Genomic DNA, 20731 nt, shown 5'->3' on the forward strand with positions numbered 1-20731 from the left:
TAGTGCTTCCCTGTGACCGGAAGCAGTGGGGTCCAGAGTGAACAGGGGGCCCTTTGATTCTCACTGGCTTTAAAGGCAGCAGCCCAAAGGCAGAGTACCCCATTCTGAAAAGCCTGAATGACCCTCCAAATTATTTGAGTCTGTTCTGAGACAGCCAACACCGTATCCCTGAGGACAATTCCTTCACTCTTTAACCATGTGGGCTTTGAGTCACACACCCCTAGTCTGAAATGCCACCTGAAACCAGAATGCACTTTAAACCCCAATTCCTCATAGCTTGGAGGTGGTAGATCTTCCCAACTCCCACAAAATGCCCAGAAGTTATGTCTTGTGTTGTGTCTCATTGATAGCAAGTAATTGGAGAAGCCAGCAGCCCACGTCCTCAGGACTTGGTGGCCTTCTGTCTGTCATGGGGTGATCTCCTGAGGTGTGAAATGCTGGGTTCTCAAGCACCCTACAGCCTTCAAACTCTGCCTCTCTAGGAAAGAAATCCAGGAACACGTGCCGTTCCAACGTGAGTCAGGGATGCTTTTCGTCTGGCCACAGCCCAGCTGCTGACCGAATGGTGCTTTTCTATCTTTTTGAAGAATGTGTGAATGTTTAACGCTTGGTCTGCTTTTCTCCTTTGAAGCCGACAACTGAGTCCGCGAGGATGGCAAACGGGCTGGTGAGTCGGCATGCCTACACAGGGACTGGCGCTGAGCAGGTAAGGCTCTCCGTGAACACGGTGCCCCAGGGTTCTTGCTCCCCTACACAGGAGTCGGAATCACTTGCCTCGGTGAGCCCAAGAAGCTGAAACAAGTAGTGATCACCCTTGCCTCCACCATGTCCAGGCCCATCATGGACAACCTCATTCCCTCTCTTCATCCAGTAGTTCTGGTGCCCAGTATCCTCATCCCCCAGGGACCCACCAGAAATCTTACTATCCTTGAATGGCCTCAGACAGGCAGAGTGTCTAACTTGGCTGGGGGATTAGCCCAAAAAGAAAGCAGAATTAACTACCCAATTGACTTTGGAGAAAATTTTGCCCCAAAAGGGTTTCATTTGTTACATACCAACTGAACTGCGCTGACAAAGACACTCGAAAACGCAGGGGGCTCAAACAAGATCAAGTTCACTTCTCAGCTAGGCAGGTGATTCCAGAGCTGGTAGCTGGCTCTGCCATCTGCAACATGGGGCTTCTATCTGTGAGCCCAGGGCAGCTGCCTCAGGTGCCCTCATTTCCCAGCCGGGGAGGAGAAAGAGGCCAGGGCCACTTACACATCCCTAAGGAAGGCACGTGTCAGTAAAGGCACACACCATTTTCTCTCAGATCCAATGAGTCTGGACCTAGTCGTGTGCCACCCTGAGGCCCAACGTTGTCTGGGAAACGTAGCATCTCGCTGGGCTGCCCTGTGCCCAGCTAGAACTTTATTCCCATGAATAAGGGGAGGATGGCTACTGGGGACCAGTCTTTCCCCGTGATGCAGCAACCAGCTTTGGGTGGACGAAAATGCGTATCATCGGTGTGTGCAGTAGCGTTTGGTCTGGAAAACACTACTGAAGTCCAGCCTCCTCGATTCGTAAACGAGAAGCCGACACCCGAGAGGGGAAGGCCAGGGTGATACAGCTGCTTGAAATGGCTGGGCCCAGACACCACGACTCCTGAGTTCCCATCTATGCTTATCACACAGCCGTGCAGGGACAGCACTTCCTGGCCTTGTGATGATTTCCCACAAATGTTCCCCCATCTCTGTAGTTCTCACAACTCCTGAGGTCTGATCATGTCTTCTAGGTCATAAGAGACAGTGTCGCAAACCCCAGGGTCCATTTTTCACAGGTATTTATGGGCCGAGGAACGCAGAGTATCAGCTTCTATTTATGGCCTATTTCTCATATCTGTCTTCCCTCTCTGCGTGTCAATCTGTCTCTCCTGTCCATTGACCTAAGGCCAGTCACTCCATTGTTTTGTGTTTGGGTGAATGTTCCAATCTGCAAAACAGAGGCAAGGTGGGAGGGAGACACAAGAGGGAAGAGATATGGGGATATATGTATACGTATAGCTGATTCACTTTGTTATAAAGCAGAAACTAACACACCATTGTAAAGCAATTATACTCCAATAAAGATGTTAAAAAACAAAACAAAAAAGCAAGCAAACAAACAAACAAAAAAACCAGAGGCAAATATTTTCTCTCCCACCTTCCTGCCTAAGGAAATCAGTACCAAAATGCCTCCTCTGCACAGCAGCTGGAGGGGAGCAGGCCCCTAATAAATGCCTGCTGGGTCAGTGGGTGAGGAGTGCGCTCGCATGAGTGAATGCATGCATTTGTCTTTGGCCTATGAGGATGACATCACGGATTCTCCATCACAGAATATGTGAGGAGCTCAAATGACATTTCCCACAAGCAAGGAAGAGGCCCTGGTAAACGGAAGCCATAAGAGATCCCAGTCCCAGTGGCCCCAGATGCCCTTCCTCTGGGATCTCCCTTGCCCTTCTCTGAATTCTCAGTGGAGACAGACAATACCATCATCACATCTGGCCACGGATGGACATCCTGCTCCCCGTAGCTCCCCATCCCGGATGTGGACAAGTCTAGGTTAGGGAGAGAAAGTCAGCTTTCTTGTGTGCCAGCCTTGATCCAGGCAGTGCTGCCTGGATTACTGTGTTGACAAGACTTGGGCTCTGCTTCCGGACTTGGAAAAAGAGAGCTGTGATCAATGAGTGATATCGGTGCTGGGCATGGAAGGAAGGAGCCATGGTACCTGTGTGATGTGCTGGCCATTCCTGGCAAGGCCCTCTTCATACATTGAGACAGCCTTTCTTTCTCCTCTGAATGCAGGGGAGAAGGGACTTGTGTATCCAGAGGTCCAGATGGCCGTGGAATGTGAGTCCCGCAGAGGCTGGCCATGGGGATGGCAGTGACTGCCGGCCTATAGAGCAGCCAAGTGAACACCTAGGGCCAAGGTCATGGAGGTGAACTGGGGAGTGGAAGTGCCGGCTTGGCTGGGGTTTGGGCTCGTGACGATTCTGCTCACAGCCCGGATGCTTCCTCCCCCACAGCACACACTTTGAGTTGTTCTTATAACACACAGCAGTCTGAACAGGACACTCCTGTGACAGTAGGTGATGAAGACCGTGTGTCCTGCGTCCACTCCCGCCATTCTTGCCACTCTTGCCTGTGCTCAAAGGAGCACCAGCCTGGTGCGATGCTCTGTGAAAGCAGTATTCGATGTTCACCTGTTAAAGGCTCTGAGAAGGCCTGTATTAACAATAGAAGTACAGCTTGGATTTAGTCTGCCATTAGCCATGAAACCATTTTTTTTTCTAGGAGTAACAATGAACTGCCCTCTGGAACTTGCATTCAAGAGAATACTTTCAAGGAATTATTATCCTTGGACAGATAACCTGGATCGCCTCTTCCCAGTGGCACCCTTTCTGAGAGATCTGACCAGGGTCAGGGTACAGTCAGCAGCCAGGAGAGTGAAGCAAGAAGGCCGCCCATTCTCAGATGCAGCTGTGACCTTAGCCTCGAAGGTTACGCCTGAGGCACTTGGCCAAGGCCCATGTGATCACCAACAGAGCACTGTCGAAAAGAAGTGACACGGTCAGACAAGCGCCCAAGAACTTGATTAAAGGTTCTTCCTGCAGAAAGAGGAGGTTATAACTATGACCACAAGTGCTAAGATTAAACCAGCCCATAAATGCAGTGAGCTTTTTAATCTGCTCATCCACCCTCTGGGTGAGACACAGACAGGAAGATAAATGAAATTGGCATTTTTTACTATGCACCTAGCTGGGTCAGTGACTCCCCGGGGCCAGGGGGTACGTGTTTCTCTGCATGCCTCATTTAGCCCTGCTCTCAGCCCCTTCCAGGCACTGGCCACTCTTCTCCCCTGTGCCTGCCTGAGCCCCTGACTGTCCCTTAGGCACTGAGGTTGGCTCATTAAGCTATTTGGGCCACCAGGCGCCCGTTTCTCACGTCCCTGTTCCATGGGCTCCGTCACATGCTGGCAGTTAAGAATACACTGTGTGCAAAGCCTGGGGTGCCTGGTGGGGGGCAGAGAGGGGCACCCCCATCCCATGCGGCATTAAAAGAGTACCTTCCACTGCAGTGTCAGCTAGACAGAAGTAGACAAGAAAAGAACCATACCCAAGCTGGGTTCTTGGGCCCTTGTCTGACCACATCGCTCCTTCTGCCCTACTGGTAATCACGTGCTGGCCCAGGGTTTACGTGCAAGGTCAGGGTCTCGTCCACATGTGAGAATGAGCTGGGCCCTGGAGCAGCTGTATCCTTTATCCACTCCCAATTCCAAAATTAAGAGCCTGGGCTTTGGAGACTGACAGTGGCTGGGATCAGAGTTCCTCCTCTGCCACTTACTCTGTGGCCTTGGGAAAGTTGCTTAACCTCTCTGATGCTCAGTCTCCTCTGCAAGACAAAGATTATATGAATATCTGCCTCAGAGGATGGTAGGCCGTAGTGCACGTCACACACTCAGCCAGGCCTGTCTCCAAGCCCTGCCTCCACACACGGGTTTCTTTTCCACGTGGGAATATTCCACTCGGGACTTTCTCCTGTGACCTGGAATCAGTGAACAAGTCCGCCCCTTCCTCACCTCTCCAGGCCTCTGTCTCCTCAGACAACATGAGCACAGATCAACACTGCCGCCACAACTCAATCATGCTTTAATTCCTCTCACCAGGCGGAGGCCTCCTGGATCCAGGAACTTAAGTTCAAAGGGTTGTGATTGTTTTGTTGTAACTTTTCAACAAACAGTCCTGCCCTCTGGCCTCAGTGGTCTGAAGGAGCAAGTGTGCCGGCCGCTGTATCTGGGACAGATGATGATGCGATCCCCTGGGCAAGGAAGGAACGTTCAGGCCACGGGGATGCCCTGCTCGCTGACAGAGGCAGGCTGCCGGGGGGGCCGGGTGCAGCCCCGGGGCCGCAGGCTAGGAGGGCTCCACTCCCAGGCCTCAAAGGTCCTGGTCGTGCTCAGATCAGCCTCCTACTGGCCTTGCTCAGGACAGTGCTGTGGAGACCCCAGCACAGCTCCCAAGGGGCCGCCAGCAAGGAAACAGCTATTTGAGTGGAATAGAGGTGCCGGCTGTGACAGGGCATGGAGGAGGCTGGAGACCCATAAGGATCTCCCCTCTGCAGCCCATGGCACCATCCGTGCTATTTATCTGCTGTTGTCTCAGCTGGCGCAGGTTTTAGGATGCAGTCGTACAGACTGAGGACGCTGCGCCTGCCCTTCAAGGTGCTGCACAGAAAGAAGGACAGTTTTCTCCTCGGTCTCATTCCAACTCCACACAGGCAGAGACATTGATTTTTTTTCTTTCCATTTTTTTTTTCCTGCTGCAGCCAAATGAGGTCAGAAGTTACATTAGTCCTTGGAGGTGAAAAGCAGCTGCATTCATATCCCTTCTGCTGACTCTTGCTGGAGACCACTGACAGTTTTCCTTTTCTGTTCTTTGCAGATTCAGTACAGGAGCGGCTGGGAATATCTTATCCGCCTGTGGAACCCCTGGGGCGAGAGCGAATGGAGAGGGCGCTGGAGTGACAGGTACGGCTTTTGGAAACCTCTCTCTCTCCTTCATGGAGACCCGGTGTTTGGAGAGCATTCTGACCCATGAGGGCAGCAGGTAGATCCCACTGCAGGTCTGTCCAGCTCACACCTGTGTGTGACTTTCAGTCGAACTCACACTCCCGTGCTGCCATTCACCAAGCATCATTTAAACGCCTGCTGTGTACTCCGGGCTAAGTACACTGTGCTGGGTGGGTGCTGTGGGATGCATACAGATGACAAGAGACAGTGTCTGTCCTCCAGAAGGAAGCAGTCTTGAGCGATGAACCCATATAGCTAGAATAAGTACGAAATTAAAAGAGGGGTAGGGCAGGGCAGGAGTCGAGTTCTACTTGGCAGACACAGATGGAGAGAAGGAGTCTCCTTCCATAAAAGGAGCCCATGGGATTCTGATCCAGAAGATGCCATGTCATCAGGATGGAAAAGACTTCATTTTAGGGGGAGCTGGGGAGCTGAGGCAAAGATCTGGCTGATTGCTTGACTCAGGCGACCTGCGTCGTCCATCCTGCCCTATTGGTCCAGACTCCCGCGAGCAGCCAGTGCCTTGCTGGCAGTAGGAGTGAACAAAGCTACGTGGGTCTCAGATGCCTCTGCTGGCCGTGTCCCAGGCAGTTGCTCGCTGACCCAGCTGACCTATGGGGCCCCCGCTGTGTGGTCTGTAGTTCCCGGAGAGCTGGGCTGGTGTTTCCCAGCTGCCAGGAGGACGGATCCCTGGTCCCCACCCCTTTGCTGACTAAGAACGAGATGACAGGCCTGAGAGGGATGGCAGGCCAGCCACAGGGGACTGGCTCCTCTCAGCGGCCAGCAAGGCCCAGCCTGCCCGCAGGTCTCTGAGGGCCTGTGTTAGACCCACGGAAAGAGTCGAGACACGTTGGCCAGCCGTGGCAGCTTAGCACAAGGGAGAACATGACCTGAAAGGAAATACATTGCGTTCAAGCAGGTGAAAATCAATACACGGGAAGTGTGTTCTGGAGGCAAATGCAGAGTTCTCCCGTCCCTGCCTGAGCCTGATGCCCCAGGCTGGGCGGTGCCCGCCAGCGGAGGCGCCTGCACAGGTGGGGCTGGAGGGTAGGAATGTGAGAGAGAGGGAGAGGGAGAGACATGAATTCTTAGCATAAACCTGGGTGTGACCTCCCTCAGATGCCCCCTGGAGAACAGGGCAGCTGAATCCCCTCCTCCCGCACAGAAGGGGAATGAAATTGCAAAACCACGAACCGCTGGACAATATTTTTACTCCCCGCCGCACTCTCTCCTTTTATGTTGCCTCTGTCCTTTCTTCCTCCCTGGGGATATCCATGGCCCTTTCCAGCCCTTCCCAATCATCACCCCAAGCTGCCCAATATGGCGCGGGGTGGGATCCGATCAGCCTGAATCCCTGATTCGGCGTTGGCTTTTGCAGTAGGAGTGGAGGAAGGGCAGGTGTCAGAGGCACAGTCCCCTTGAGTAGAAGAGGCAAGAAATTCACGTGAGCTGACGTTCTGCCCACGTCCCCCGGGCTAAAGATCAAATGACCAGTGAAGGCAATAAGGGACCCCAGGGGTCAGGGAAGAGAAGCTTCCCATGGGCGGGCCTGTTCAAGGAAAGCTTCTTGAATGGGGTTGAACTGGAGTTCAACCAAAAAAAAAGTATGACTCAGTTTGGAAGCCATCCCTAGGTAGACAGGAAGTGTCGGCTGCTGCGCTGAGCCAGGAACATCTGTAGTGTGTTCAGGGCCAAGAAGCTGGCCTGGGGCAGAGGAACCTAGGGGAGACGTGTCGGGGGCTGGAACCAGAGAGCCTGGTGCCAGCTGAGAGGTTTGGATTTGTACCTACAGGCGTGGGGGTTCACAAAGGCCTTTGAGCAGGGAGGAGAGGTGTGCAGAGCGGGGACGGGGGGTGGACCCTGCCACACCTACTCTGGAGGACCACGTACCCCGGCTGAGGACTGAGGTTCACCATTCCCCACCAGCAACCGGGCTGGAAGGAAGCGATATGGCCGCATCATCACTGTCTCCGTGCACTGGTCGATTTCTTCCCTACGTTTTTTAAAATTAATTAATTATTTTTGACTGCATTGGGTCTTCGTTGCTGCGCGCAGGCTTTCTCTAGTTGCGGCGAGCGGGGGCTCCTCTTCATTGCGGTGTGCGGGCTTCTCACTGCGGTGGCTTCTCTTGTGGAGCATGGGCTCTAGGCACGGGGGCTTCAGCAGTTGTGGCTCACAGACTCTAGAGCGCAGGCTCAGTAGTTCTGGTACATGGGCTTCATTGCTCCACGGCATGTGGGATCTTCCCGGACCAGGGCTCGAACTGTATCCGCTGCACTGGCAGGAGGATTCTTAACCACTGCGCCACCAGGGAAGCTGCTTCCCTACGTTTTAAGGAGTGGAGACGGATGGGGAGGGCGGGTGGTCTAATCTCAACCATAATGGAAATTTCAATCACACACACTTAAAGACAAACTTGCATGAATCGATAGTGTATTGATTTACACTACGTTTATTTTCCCTTACACACTGCAGAAAATGTAATTATCACTTAATTATAAAATTACCATTTTACAATAACACATCTGACTGGCTCGGCCTGCAGCCAGAAGCCTGAGTGGTCCCTGCGTTGCTCTCCCGGCACAGAGGTGACCCAGGCCCTCCATGCAAGTCAGTCCCAGAGAAGGGTCTCATTACACTTTTGTGCCTTGGGGGCCGTCGCCTATGGGTGTGCCTCCACTTTCAGGAGTGGGCTGGGAAGTGACAGATGCTCCCTTCTGCCTGTGAGGCCTCCCTCCTTCACCGCAGACTCTAGGACTAGCTTCTGGAGCACATTATCCCAATGAAGTAGACAGATTTAATAAAAAAATTATAGCATCCTACTGTGTGCCAAGGCATTGTGTTAAAGCCCTATGACGGATAATATAATGGTGAGCAAGGTCACTGATCTCATGACACTTGGAGTCTAATGGGGGACAGCAAGAAATAAACAAGCACTAGTAACACAGGGTGCTAAGTGCTGAGATGGGAGTGGTACGGTGTGCCGTGCGGGCTCCAAGGAAGGGCACCCCAGGGGGGACAGGGAATGTTTCCCAGCAGAAGTGCCTTTTAGGAGGAAAGATGAGTAAAAGTTATTGGGTTATAGGACTGAAAGGAGGAAGTGTATTCCAGGCAGAGGGAGCATCATGGTGAAGGCCAAGGCGGGTCTGGGTTGGTTGCTGCCACTGCCACCAGACAGACAGGTATTTCTAAGGAAATGAAGACGTTCATTATTGCTGGAGTGTACAGTTCAAGGGCGGGGGGACAGGGAGCTGCTCGGGTAAACCTGGAGAGGTAGGCAGAGGCCAAGTTCTCTTTCAGAGTTTGAAGTTCATCCTGAGAGTAAAAGGGCAGCACTGATGTGTTTGAAGCAGGGAAATGCCCTAACCAGACTTCTGTTTTAGAAAGATTGTTTTGATTGGAGGTGTAGAGTATGAACAGGAAAGCGGGCCGGACTGAGTTCCGGGAGGCCGGTGAGCAGTCCAAGAGGGAGATGAGGGTTCTTGAACTTGAAAACAGCAATAAGGATGGAAATAATTCGATGGCTTTGAGAGGGGTTTAGGAGGTAGAATCAATAAATCATTAATATTTGGTGATGGCTTGGACGTGGAGGGTATGAGAGAGAATAACCCTTCATGTTCTCACTTGGGCAATAGAAGGAGGCAGAGGATGAGTACATTTTGGGATACGTTGATTTCAAGGTCATGGTGGGGCTGTGGTGGAGACAAGGAATGGACCATAGCATGTATTCATCTGAAGCTCAGGAAAGAGGATGGGGCTGGGGGACAGCTTGGAAGCCATCAGCATAGAATCACCAGGTAGAGCGACACGGCCCACTCACACCCAGAAACTACTGGAGGCCTGTGCAAAGGGCCCCTGTCGGGCCATGTGTGGTTGAGATGAAACATCCTAGGTCTGTCTCTCCACGCCCAGGTCTCTGGAGTGGCAGGAAACCCACGACCGACGGAAAAGCCAGTTGTATGAAAATAAGGATGATGGCGAGTTTTGGTACTTACACTTTTTTCAAAATTAGATTTTAAATCTTTAACTATTGCCCAAACCCTCAATCCCCACCCTTTTCCCTAAACTTTTGTGAGAATAAAGATTCGCTTTTCAGAGATCTAGGTAGAAGGAGGCTATTTTCTCCACCAAGACACAAAAGCTTTGAAAAGGAAATTGTGTGTTCTTTCTTTGCATGAAAGGTATTTCCTCTCTGAAATGTTAGAACTCGCAGGAAATGTTAATGGTAGAAGGGAATATTGGCACCAAAGCTTTGAAACCACCAGTTTCCTGGAAACCAGGATGCATGGTTATCATGCCTGTAACTTCTTTTGCCATCTTTTTTGGAGCCCTGGAGTGCCACAGTCTTTCCTGGCATGAATCGCAAGAGAGGAACATGGGGGTTAATCTCCCAGCCCTGACTCTAGTCAGGTGTCATCACCCAGCAGCTATGTAGGACTAGATGTTTTACAACACATCCCCAGCCCTATGCTCACATCTTAAAGAATAAGATGGACATTTCTCTGAAGGGTTGTCTGGTTTATTCAATGACATACTTAAATAAAATTTGGCATGTGTGAAAAAGAGACTGGGTCTAAGTAATTAAGAATCAGAGGGACACATATAAATTAGGAGGAAGACTATTTCCAGTATCGCAACTTTAATCACAGGTATGATTTTAGGTGTTGAATCCATTGTATTCTGATAAGACCCCAACCGTGCATTTGGCAAAGGGCCCTAGGGAAAGGTGATTTTCTTAGCGGTGTGTAGGACCCAGGACAGAAAGAGACTGGCAGTCGTCTTGCTGGCCGTGAGAGGGACCTGAAGAACTCATAATTTGACTCTGTCCTTGTCCTTCCAACCACTGGAGACATCAGAAGTGTATCTGACCACGAAGGAACCAGAATGGGGCTCTGGCCTTTGGGTTGGACGGTGGTAAATCAACGGATACTATAGTTGACAGGCAGAGGTACAGTGAAGTTATGGGACAAACCCGTAGTCATTAAGTGATGTGTCTCTCTTTATAACAGGATGTCATGTCAAGATTTCCGAGATAACTTCTGCCTATTTATATGTAAGCAAGTTCCAATCAGCCTGGACCATGGAAACGCACTCCATGAAAGATGGTCCCAACTGATGTTTAAGAACCACTTAATTCCAGGAAATGTGGAAGGTAGTTATGACCTTGGTAATTATTCTGCCAGAGGGGAAGCTGCTAGCCTTTGCCCTATCCCAGCTTCAGCTCTCAGTGGCTCTCGATTCTAGACCATCAGCCTGAAGAAGAGGACTTTGTCAGCCCAAAGGGACAGCTATACTTCTCCAGGGGAATGATTGCTGGTGGGGGTGGGCCGGAGAATCTCCAGTGTGAATCCCCTGCTCTCTTGCTCTCCCACTGTCCTTCTACTAAGCTCCATCCACCTCCCAAGAGTAGAATGGGCCCACTGCTCTTCAGTAATTATCCAGGGGCTTCCCTGGTGGCGCAGTGGTTGAGAGTCCACCTGCCGATGCAGGGGACACGGGTTCGTGCCCCGGTCCAGGAAGATCCCACATGCCGCAGAGCGGCTGGGCCCGTGAGCCATGGCCGCTGAGCCTGCGCGTCCAGAGCCTGTGCTCTGCAACGGGAGAGGCCACAACAGTGAGAGGCCCGTGTACCGCAAAAAAAAAAAATTATCCAGGACATTGGGGGAGCTATGAAAAGAACACTGGGCAAAAGTCAGGGCCTGGGTTAAACCATTGTTTTTGCCACATTTTGGCTTTGTGACTCTGGTCTCTCTGTCCTCAGTCTCCCCAACTGTACATAGTGGAACTTAGTCATCTCCATCTTCCCCTTGAAGCCACAGAGCACCATCCAGGCCTCAGGGAGCACATTCCTGCCCATGTTGGTTGATGTATCCTGCAGCACCATACTGAGATCCCGGAGGTGGGCACCTCAGAACCTGTCTTTGGGCTCCCGGGAGATGAATCTCATTGATGTGATTTTAAGAGAGTGAGTGACATACTCTCACTGCACCTCTGGCTCCCCGTCTGTGACATGGTTGAGTGAAATATCACCCTCTGAAGATGAACCTGAGTGTGCTCACACATCCTGCATAGGAAAAGCTATACAAACAACATAGTTGTGCGTGTGTGTTTGTGTGTGTGTGGTGTGTTTGCACCTTGACACGTGCATTCCCTCACCTTGGCACCAGCCTGTCGAGAATGGTACGCTTGAATGACCCCACGCCTCCAGGCTCTTCACTCTGCTGGTCAGAGAACCTAGTCACCAGGAGACCATGGACAGATTCTAAGAAACCACCGAGTCGCTCGGGCAGCAAGTTTACTGATTCATCTTCCTGAGCTGCACCTGTCTGACTGCGGGCCAGCACCCCCAGATATTAGTGCAGATCGATGAACTGACCAAAATTATACATTGTGCCATCTGTAGTAATTCCTTACAAGGGAGAGAGGGAAGGGAGGCAGCCGGCGAGCACCTGTTCTGTGCTGCTAAGTGCACTTGAGTGTGTCATCGTTTGAGCCTCACAAAAAGCCGATGACTGCGGTGGCCTCTATGTCTCCCTATTCCCCTTTCAGAGCTTCCCAATCGTACCCCAACCTTCTGATGTCTATTAATTCATTTCTAGCTTGTCTCATCTTCATTTATTTTTCATACATTATCTCTCATGCATTTGGTTGTGTTGTTTTGGTTTGGTTTTTTTGGCTGTGTCAGGTGTTTCGTTGCAGCACGCAGGCCCTTTGTTGCAGTGTGCAGGCTCCTCTCTAGCTGTGGTGCACAGTCTCAGTAGTTGTGGCATGCGGGCTCTCTAGTTGTGTGTGGGCTCGGTAGTTGTGGCACGCGGGCTCAGTAGTTGGGGCGCGTGGGCTTAGCAGTTATGGCTCGCGGGCTTAGTTGCCCGGCGACATGTGGGATCTTAGTTCCCCGACCAGGGATTGAACTCGCCTCCCCTGCGTTGGAAGACGGATTTTCAACCACTGGACCACCAGGGAAGTCCCGATCTCTCATGCATTTGAATCTAATGGTTTTCATGTTAGTTGTCTCCCTCTGGCTTTGGTGAGGACTCTTGGGTAGCAGAGTTCTATGAATTGCCATCTCTCTGCCTCTCTTCCTCTGTTTCCATTGATGCTTGGGGGATTGACACCATTTCTTGGCTCCATGGTTGTCACCAATGCATACCTGAGGCCTCTGGAATTCCACTTATTATTATAAAAATAGCCCTCAGCTTTACAGTGTAAGAAACATTTTCACCAAGTAGGAACTATACTTTCCCTCCTTATTTTTAAGAGGAGGAGACTGAGGCTCACAAAATAAAGAAGCTTGTGTCACAACTAGTAACTGTGGGGAATGGGACCCAGGCCTTGGTCTATTAGCCCAAAGCCAGAGATTCCCTCACAACCATCACAACACTGAACTGGCTCTCTGAAGTGGTCACAGTCCCATCCTGGAATGCCAGAGACGAGCTGAAGTCCACTCACTGCCCTTTTTCATGCAGGACCCCAGAGGGACATGCAGTACATCTTCTCTGTGCCAGAAAGCATGGAAAACAACAATGTCATCGTGTCCTTCAATTTTGTCTTGCCACAAAATTTAAAGACAACAGATAGGACATTTCCACTGAAGTCCGAGGTGTTCAAGGTAAGGCAGCATGCTTCCGGGCTTTGCCCTTTGAAAGGACATTTCTGTACACCTTGGAGAAAGCAACCAGCTAGGCTGGGGGATTTCACCCAGCTGCAGACTCAGAAATAAAACCCAAAGCGTGATAGAGTTCAGTGGGTGCAACTCTGTAAATCTGCAGGAAAACCTGAGACAAAGGAGGTTACAGTGGGCACAGCTCCTGCCCTTGCCACTTGTCAGCACTTCCTGCTGCAGGCTCTGATGCTTGTTCCTTAAAAAGTAGTCTGGTCCGAGACCAGCTGTTGCAACAGTGCAGATTCCTGGGGTCACCCCCAAACATTCTGAGTCCCGATCTCCATGGACGGAGCCTGAAAATCTGTATTGTAATGAGCTCCCCAGGGACTGCTTATACACAGAGATGTCTGAGAATCATTGGCTAAACTCTGGGAGGAGTTTAAGGGAAAAAACAATCCTGGGTATACAGCCGGGAGGTACGTTTTTCTCTTATGCTTACACCAAAATCGGTCAAAGCTCCATGGTTGGCTTACGAGCATCTGCTTGGTCACTCATCCAAGGCCAGGTCTTCCTCTCCACCTAGCCTCCCCTCCCCTCTGATGGCTCTTCAGCCAGCCCTTCAGCTCCTAAGGGGCCATCCCACCACACAACACCTGCACACACACTAACTGTGAGTAGGTGATCAGGGAATTCCTTTTTTTTTTTTTCTTTTTTAATACCATGCAAAAGAAAGGAGTTACAAAAGAAAATCTGATACCTGTGCTCCCTCCTCCTTTCCCAAATAGTTTAATGCATCCCACAGATAAAGTGCAGGGTTCTCAAATCATACACCCCACAGCCTCTCTGCACGAACATGGGTAACTAAGATCGTGCAACCATCAAATGCTGGGATCCCCTGTCCCCATATTACAGGTGAAGAAACTGAGGCCCAGTGACGTGAAGTGACACAGTTAATGGCAGAGCTGGGGACCGGGTGCCAGATGTCCCTCGAGCCTTCAGTCAAACACACTCATCACTTGTGTGGCTGGAGCTCTGACAGCATCTCTACGAAGGATCCCAGGAATGTTCACTGAGACTAAGGCAACATTCACAACTAGGGCCTTAGCCCCGTCATGGACAGGCAGGGCTCCTGGGTCCTGAAACAGTCCTGTGCGCTGGCTGTGGTTCACTCTAATACGAAGGCCTCACTGATAGAGAACTTCAGAGTTCCAAACATGTTCACATTCACGGTCTCAAAAACCCCAGTACTCCTGCTTTTATAGATGTGGAAACCAAAAGTCAGCATGAATGACCTGCCCAAGGTGCAGCTGGGTGGTGACAGGGGAGTGCCCGATACCAGAACTTGTGGTCCCAGGACCAGGGCTCTCAGCAGGACATAGGCACTTGCCTTTCTGGTGGTGCTCACAGCTCAAACAAAAATATGTTTCTGGCTCTAGAAGGAGGAGAACCCTTTGGGTCCTGCTCTCTCTGAGCACATTTCCACATCCTAGTTGCATGAAATCAATGGAAAAGAAATTGTTGGGGTTTAGCACCGTACTTTTGAGGTTCTGCAAACCAGCTGAGATTATCAAAGAACATCTCCTAAGGATGCAGTAGTGGACAGTTGTCATTTTCATCACCACTAGGCACATGACCACCCTTTCCATGTGGGGGGGAACCTTGGTGAAAGGCAAGGCCTGGTCTCCCACTGCAGCAAAGAGGCCAAATATTCCCTCTCCCCAGCCGTTGGATGCAAAGGGATAGACTTGTGGCCCAGGCTTGTCCAATTGGATGTTCTTGGTTACTCTAGGCCTTGAGTCTTGAGGAAGTAACTAAAGGAGCTAGGACCAGCTGAGGGATTCTTTGCAGCAGATCTTTGGTGCAGCAATGCAGGCAGATCCTGTGATGGTATCCAGCTGTGTAGCCACCTCTTCTCATTCCTGCCCACCTTCCGAGTTGCATTCTCTAGATTTCCCATTGACTCTGATTTATCTTTCCCATAAATGACCTCCTGTTCACCCCACCCTGGATTAGTTTCCATTGTTTTCTGCCAAGGATCCCAACTGATTCAGGTACCTTCTAAGAGTACCTCAGAGTCCCCTAATCTCACCTCTGAGAAGAACAAAATGAGAGGAGTTGGGAAGGGCTAGGAAGGGACTGAGACATCTGGTCTACCAGCAGGGATTGAACAATTCAATTCAAGTCCTGAACCAGACAGGACTCCTAAGAATATCTCAGCCAGCTCTTCCCTTTCCTAATGAGAGACAGAAGTCCAGAGAGGGTATGAGGTCTGTCCCCCATGCACAAAAACTGGGGGTGCTGTTCATATTTTCATCTGATTCTCGTGCCCCAGAGCCGAGCAACACGGCAGCCTTGTGTTTACTGATTTGCCCCAAGTCTTTACAGTTCAGGAGCCCTGGCAGTATTGTAATCATATCTGTTTTTCTAAATGCTGCCAAGCCCATTTGTCTACTTTTCGGCCAGAGATACCTTATTTCTCAGCTGCCCGTTTTGCTGAAGGGGCATGCAGACCTGTGACCTCCTTAGGCTCCCTGGAGATCCCTTTAGATCTGGCAGGATCCTGATCGAGTTAAACACCAAAGAACAGTCCAGACCTTGACAACTCAAGAGGCACTTGGGTTCCTTTGACGGTTCTGCTGAGAAACAGGCTATGTTTGTGCCAGCAGCTAGGCTGTCTGTGACTCCAGGGCTCTACTGGTGTTCATAGGTACAGCGCTGCCCACATGACAGCTGCATACATTTCTGCAACCTTGGCATGGGCCTGCGGCTGTCCAACTGCTATGGGAGCAGTGCCCTGCCTTGCATCAAACCAAACACAGGTGGTGTACAAATAGGCAGGGAGAAGACAGGACAGAGAAAAAGAGCAAGGATGGATAAGCTCCATCCTCCCCCAGGCTGGAACTTTCCACCTCCCTTCCAGCTCATTCCTGATCTCCAGATAAGCCTGCCCAGGTAAATCAAATGGCCTGTACGCCTAAGCGGAGCCCAGGATCAGCAGTAGGATAGAACTGAAACCCATGCCAACTGTGGAAGACAGTGCATGGAGGTGGTGGGTATTAATTACAAAGGAAGCAACACAGCTTGCTCTATTCTCACCTCTGCTACTGAGACTGCAAAGCCTCAGTTTCGGAGCCTAGCATATGCTTAGGATTACTGTGACAACTCAACACATTACGTGCAAATACTTTGCAAACCATGAAGTGGCTTAAAAATGGGACTGCATCTTCAGTGCCTCCTTATGCAACATGAACAGACTGAAACAGAGATATTTCCACATTCAGACCCACACATACATCCCTACAAACACTGAGGTACAGCGATTGGGAGGAGAGGAATGCTAGAACAAATTCCCACCATGCTTTACAGTGGTCTGATGGAATAACAGTTTCCTTCTCCTTGGAGCTCCAACTCTGGGGAATTTACATTTGATCCAGGTTCTGTCTTACCTCCAGTTCCCATCACTGTCTCTTTTCCTTCCAATTTTATCATCACTGCTGTGAAGAGTAACCAAGCTGAGATGAGAAAGGGAGAGTCTCCTTTTCTCAGACACCTTCCTCCCACTTCAATTTCCTTTCCCCTTCATGCTCCCTACAGCAGTTGGGTTTCCTTTGTCACAGCTCTGCACAGAGAATGAGTGATGGTCCCTGTTCACTCCCAAGTGTTCCAGGGAACAGGCTGAAAGTGCAACAAAAAGGAACGCAGGGCCCCGAGCCAGCCTTCTCAGATCTGCTCGCCTTTGGGTTTTAGTTTGTGTTCCTGAACCTGCCTTTCTTCTCTTCCCTCAGATTGACTATCAGGTATGGCCACCGCCCCTGCTGCCGTCTGTCCATATTGTTACGCCTCTTCCAACACCCTTGACCTCAACGTGTCTCTTGCTGTTCTCTGGCTGCCAATTCAGTCTTGCTATGTCCTGTAATAGATACAAGCTTAGAACTTCCAAACAGGTCAACAACGCAGGGAATATTTCAGCTGTCCTTGTCAGCTGGATCCCTTAAGCTGTTCTCTGGTTTGACGTTGCAGAGGGAATGCAACCATGAAACCATCCTCAAGCATTTGGCCCCTGATAGATAAGATTGACGCTGCCCGTTCCTTTTAAGATGAGAGACAGGGCTCATGGGTCCCTGGTGGGGCCGGGGGTAGATCTTTAGCCTCCTGTATTCTTTGTCAGCCCCCAATCCCACCACAACCAGGATGCATGCAATGCAAATGCAAGTTCAAGGCACATCCTCCAACTCTTCTTACAGCCACATCACCGCCACCACCCTCCCTCCCCACCCTCCCGACCACCCACTACCACCTGCCCCTCCCCACCCCCACCCAGTAAATATTCTGGCTTGGCATGGGTGAAAGGTGACCAAAATATGGGTAAGGATGGAGAAGGAAAGATGGAGTTTGGGAAACCTAACCTCACAGGCACTCAAACCCCTTTAGACGTGAACTCTGTGATGCGGCTGTTGCCCAAGGGGATGTACATGTGCCAGGACGAGGATGGAAGGGAAGATGGAGGGAGCAGGATGTAGCCACAGCCAGCGGGTGGTGACTGCAGCCTGTTGGCAGGTCCAGGGAAGCTCCTCCGGCCCTTCCAGATGTCCCCCAACAGGGAGACAGAGGCTGGGACGGGTGGTCCTTGAGCAGGGGATACACAGAACCCCAGGCAGAAAGCAGACAGCAAGGAGGTCTGCCTGTCACAGCGGCGGCCCAGCCACAGAGCTGGGTTTAGGATCCAACTCTGGTTCTCAGCACAACAGTCATGGAAGGGCTTCAAGGGAAGCAGTCAGGTGCAAGGAACGAGTCAGGGTTCTAGTTCCCAGACGTGGAGAACGAGGTGAGGACTTGATCGAATAAAAGGTATGAGCCGCATCCCTAGAAATAGAGGGTCAGGTCTTGTGATTGTAGGAGGCTCAGAGCCCACACCCGTCCGTACACAGTGCCTCCCCATGTGCACACGTGTGCGCGCGCGCGCGCGCACACACACACACACACACACACACACACACACACACACACACACACACACACAGAACAGTGCTGACTCTGGAGAAGAACTGATCTCATCGTTTCTTTTGCTAGAAAGGCCCAAGCAAGTCAGGCTCCAGAGACACTGGGGCTGCTGATAATGTCAGCAGCATCAGTTGGGAGGCTCTGCCCAGTGCCCCGATGCACGCAGCAACAGTAGCCTCAGCGGCAGCCCAGCCTGGTTCCCACCCCTTGAAAAGACCCTCTCCCCGTCTCCTCATTTCCCCCCGAGGCAGAGCTCACAAGCAGTCATTTCATGCTGCGTGACCGCTCTCAATGGAATCCCCATCTCAGTTGTGCTGGGGAAAATTTAGTTAGTAAGGGGTTTTCATCATGTAATATGTATGTGACGTCCAGTAATAGGAACTGCATGGTATTTATTGTTTTATCTCCAAGAAAATATTGAAATAAAAGGAGAATGATGAGGGCCTATTATTCTCCAGTGAGAAGGCATTTCAGAGCTTTCCTGGAAGGAAGGAATGGAGGGAGCGAAAGGACTCCAGCCCCGCAGTGCTGCAGGGGTCCAAGGAGTGCTTTGCAAAAGGGTCCAGAGAAAAGGACTCCAAATTCCAGTACTGAATTACGTTTTGAATTACTGAATTAATTCAGTATTGGAACAGTCTCACTAGTTTTCATGATTTGTCTTTGTATATAAGCAGGGAGATAAACCCAGAAGCCCAGGATGCTGTAAGATTTAATGAGGTAAAACCATGTATCATATTCCCCTCATTCGTTGTAGTGTTAGCATCTATATTAAATAACAGTCTGAACTCTATTGCATTTCGAGACTTCGGGTAAGCAGTGTCTCCCTTTTCAGGGCCTGTAGTGCTGTTCTGATGGATGGAGAGGGGTCTGGGAGGTAGGGGTCTCTCCTGGTAGCTGTGGCCCATGCACAGAGGGGGTTTCTCGTCTCTTCCAGTTCCAGCATTTCCGAGAGAGATTGCCATCCACCTTTTTTTCCAAATTCAGAATTGCTGAGAAGGGCATCGTTTCTGAAACCACATGCAGCCTTACAGAGTGTTTCAGCCTGAGCCCTATGTGGTGGTCGCCTCCGCAGGCAGAGAAGCAGTTGAGTTCTTGCTCCGAATCTTCCTAAAGATGCCAGACAGTGACAGGTACAGAACTTCTGGGATTCTAAACGTTTTATTCTACTTAATTTTATAAAAACACATTGCACCATTCTGTGCGGCAACGCACTCTGTTAGCAGGGGACACAGCACGGCCCCCCGCCCTCAAGAAGCTCAGCACAGAGTGGAGGCGAGAGAGTCTGTGAACCAATACGTAGACCACAAACAGGATGGGGCCATTGCCTGACGGAAGTGCAGGGTCGTGTGGGAGGACAGAGTGGAGGATTCCCTTCTGGCAAGAGGGACAGAGGAAGGCTTCTTGGGGGACATGGAATGTGAGCTAGTCCTTGATGGAAAACCTAACAGTGTTTCCCAGGGCAAGGCAGTGCAGGTGGAGGAAAAAGACATAAGCAGAAGCAGGGAAGTGGGCGAGCATGGGGCTTGTTGAAGAATGAGCGATGTTGTCCATACACACAAAGGTGGTACGTGGCATGCGTGGCAATTGTCTGAAATGTGGACAGAATGTGGGGCACATCAGGGAGACAGTGAGAGATGGGCCTGAGTGATAGAGTCTGATGGTGGAGGGTCTTCATTGCAGTGAAGACCCTGCTGGGCACCTCATGCCTCTTGGCCCCGAGGCAGACATCACTACAATCATGGCAGTCTTTACCGTTGAGCATGGACGAGGCCTTCTCAGTCCAGAATGCCAGATGGTCACTGTGCCACCATTCAGAGTTGGAACCTAAGACAAATCTTATTTGCTATCCGGCAATGGGGGTTACGATACACATATATCTGGTTGTGAAAGGAACAGTTTACAAAATGATTTGAAGACCAGGGGTGGGCCACCCGAAAGACTGGACATGAGGTCAAGATGCTCGTCTGTCTGCTGACTGCCATGGCTGCCCACTTCACAGCTTGCTGTGCTGAGGGCTCTCCACGTGTGTCCTTGGCATAGATGCCCAGTGCCTGCAGGGGTGCCTGCCACATGTAAGCGTGAGCCTCCTTTGAATAGTGAGCTGGTCATCCTTGTCACACTGTCCCCCTGATTTTCTAGGAACCTGGACGATAATCTCAACCTCAGACCACTGCAGGTAAGTGTGTGGCAAGGCTTGGTTGGCAAACTTCACTGGGTCACGTCCCCTCCCCAAGAGCTTCTATCTCCTTCCTTCTTGCCTCACCACTGACCAATGAAAGCACAGATACCACAATGGGCTGGTGATGGCTCAAAGGGGCAGGGATGAGGTGAGAAGACCAGGCCTTGAAGGCCAGGCTGGACCCAACCATCTTCCTTCCGCAAATTTCCATTTTCCCATTCCCCAAAAAGGTTTGATCCAATTGCTGGATGAAGAAGCCTCTGTCTCAGATCCAGGTGGAAGGTTTTGGGGCCCTCACCTCCTTCCCCAGAAATCTGATGTTGGCTGTTCTTCCTTAGATCCAGGCAGGTCGTCCAGAAATG

General features: G+C 50.9%; 1 protein-coding gene across 1 annotated transcript in view; it reads left to right on the plus strand.

The window, feature by feature from the left end:
- The window catches only part of CAPN13 (calpain 13), a 56381-nt gene that overhangs the window by 24815 nt on the left and 10835 nt on the right, over positions 1–20731 (plus strand). Inside the window, 9 exon segments of the mRNA XM_073791636.1 lie at positions 632–706; positions 5459–5544; positions 9499–9573; positions 10596–10738; positions 13053–13195; positions 16975–16986; positions 19125–19236; positions 19239–19320; positions 20330–20366. Of these exon segments, the coding sequence (XP_073647737.1) occupies positions 632–706; positions 5459–5544; positions 9499–9573; positions 10596–10738; positions 13053–13195; positions 16975–16986; positions 19125–19236; positions 19239–19320; positions 20330–20366 (765 nt within the window).

This window comes from Tursiops truncatus, chromosome 14 (assembly GCF_011762595.2).
Source record: "Tursiops truncatus isolate mTurTru1 chromosome 14, mTurTru1.mat.Y, whole genome shotgun sequence".
Taxonomy (NCBI): domain Eukaryota; kingdom Metazoa; phylum Chordata; class Mammalia; order Artiodactyla; family Delphinidae; genus Tursiops; species Tursiops truncatus.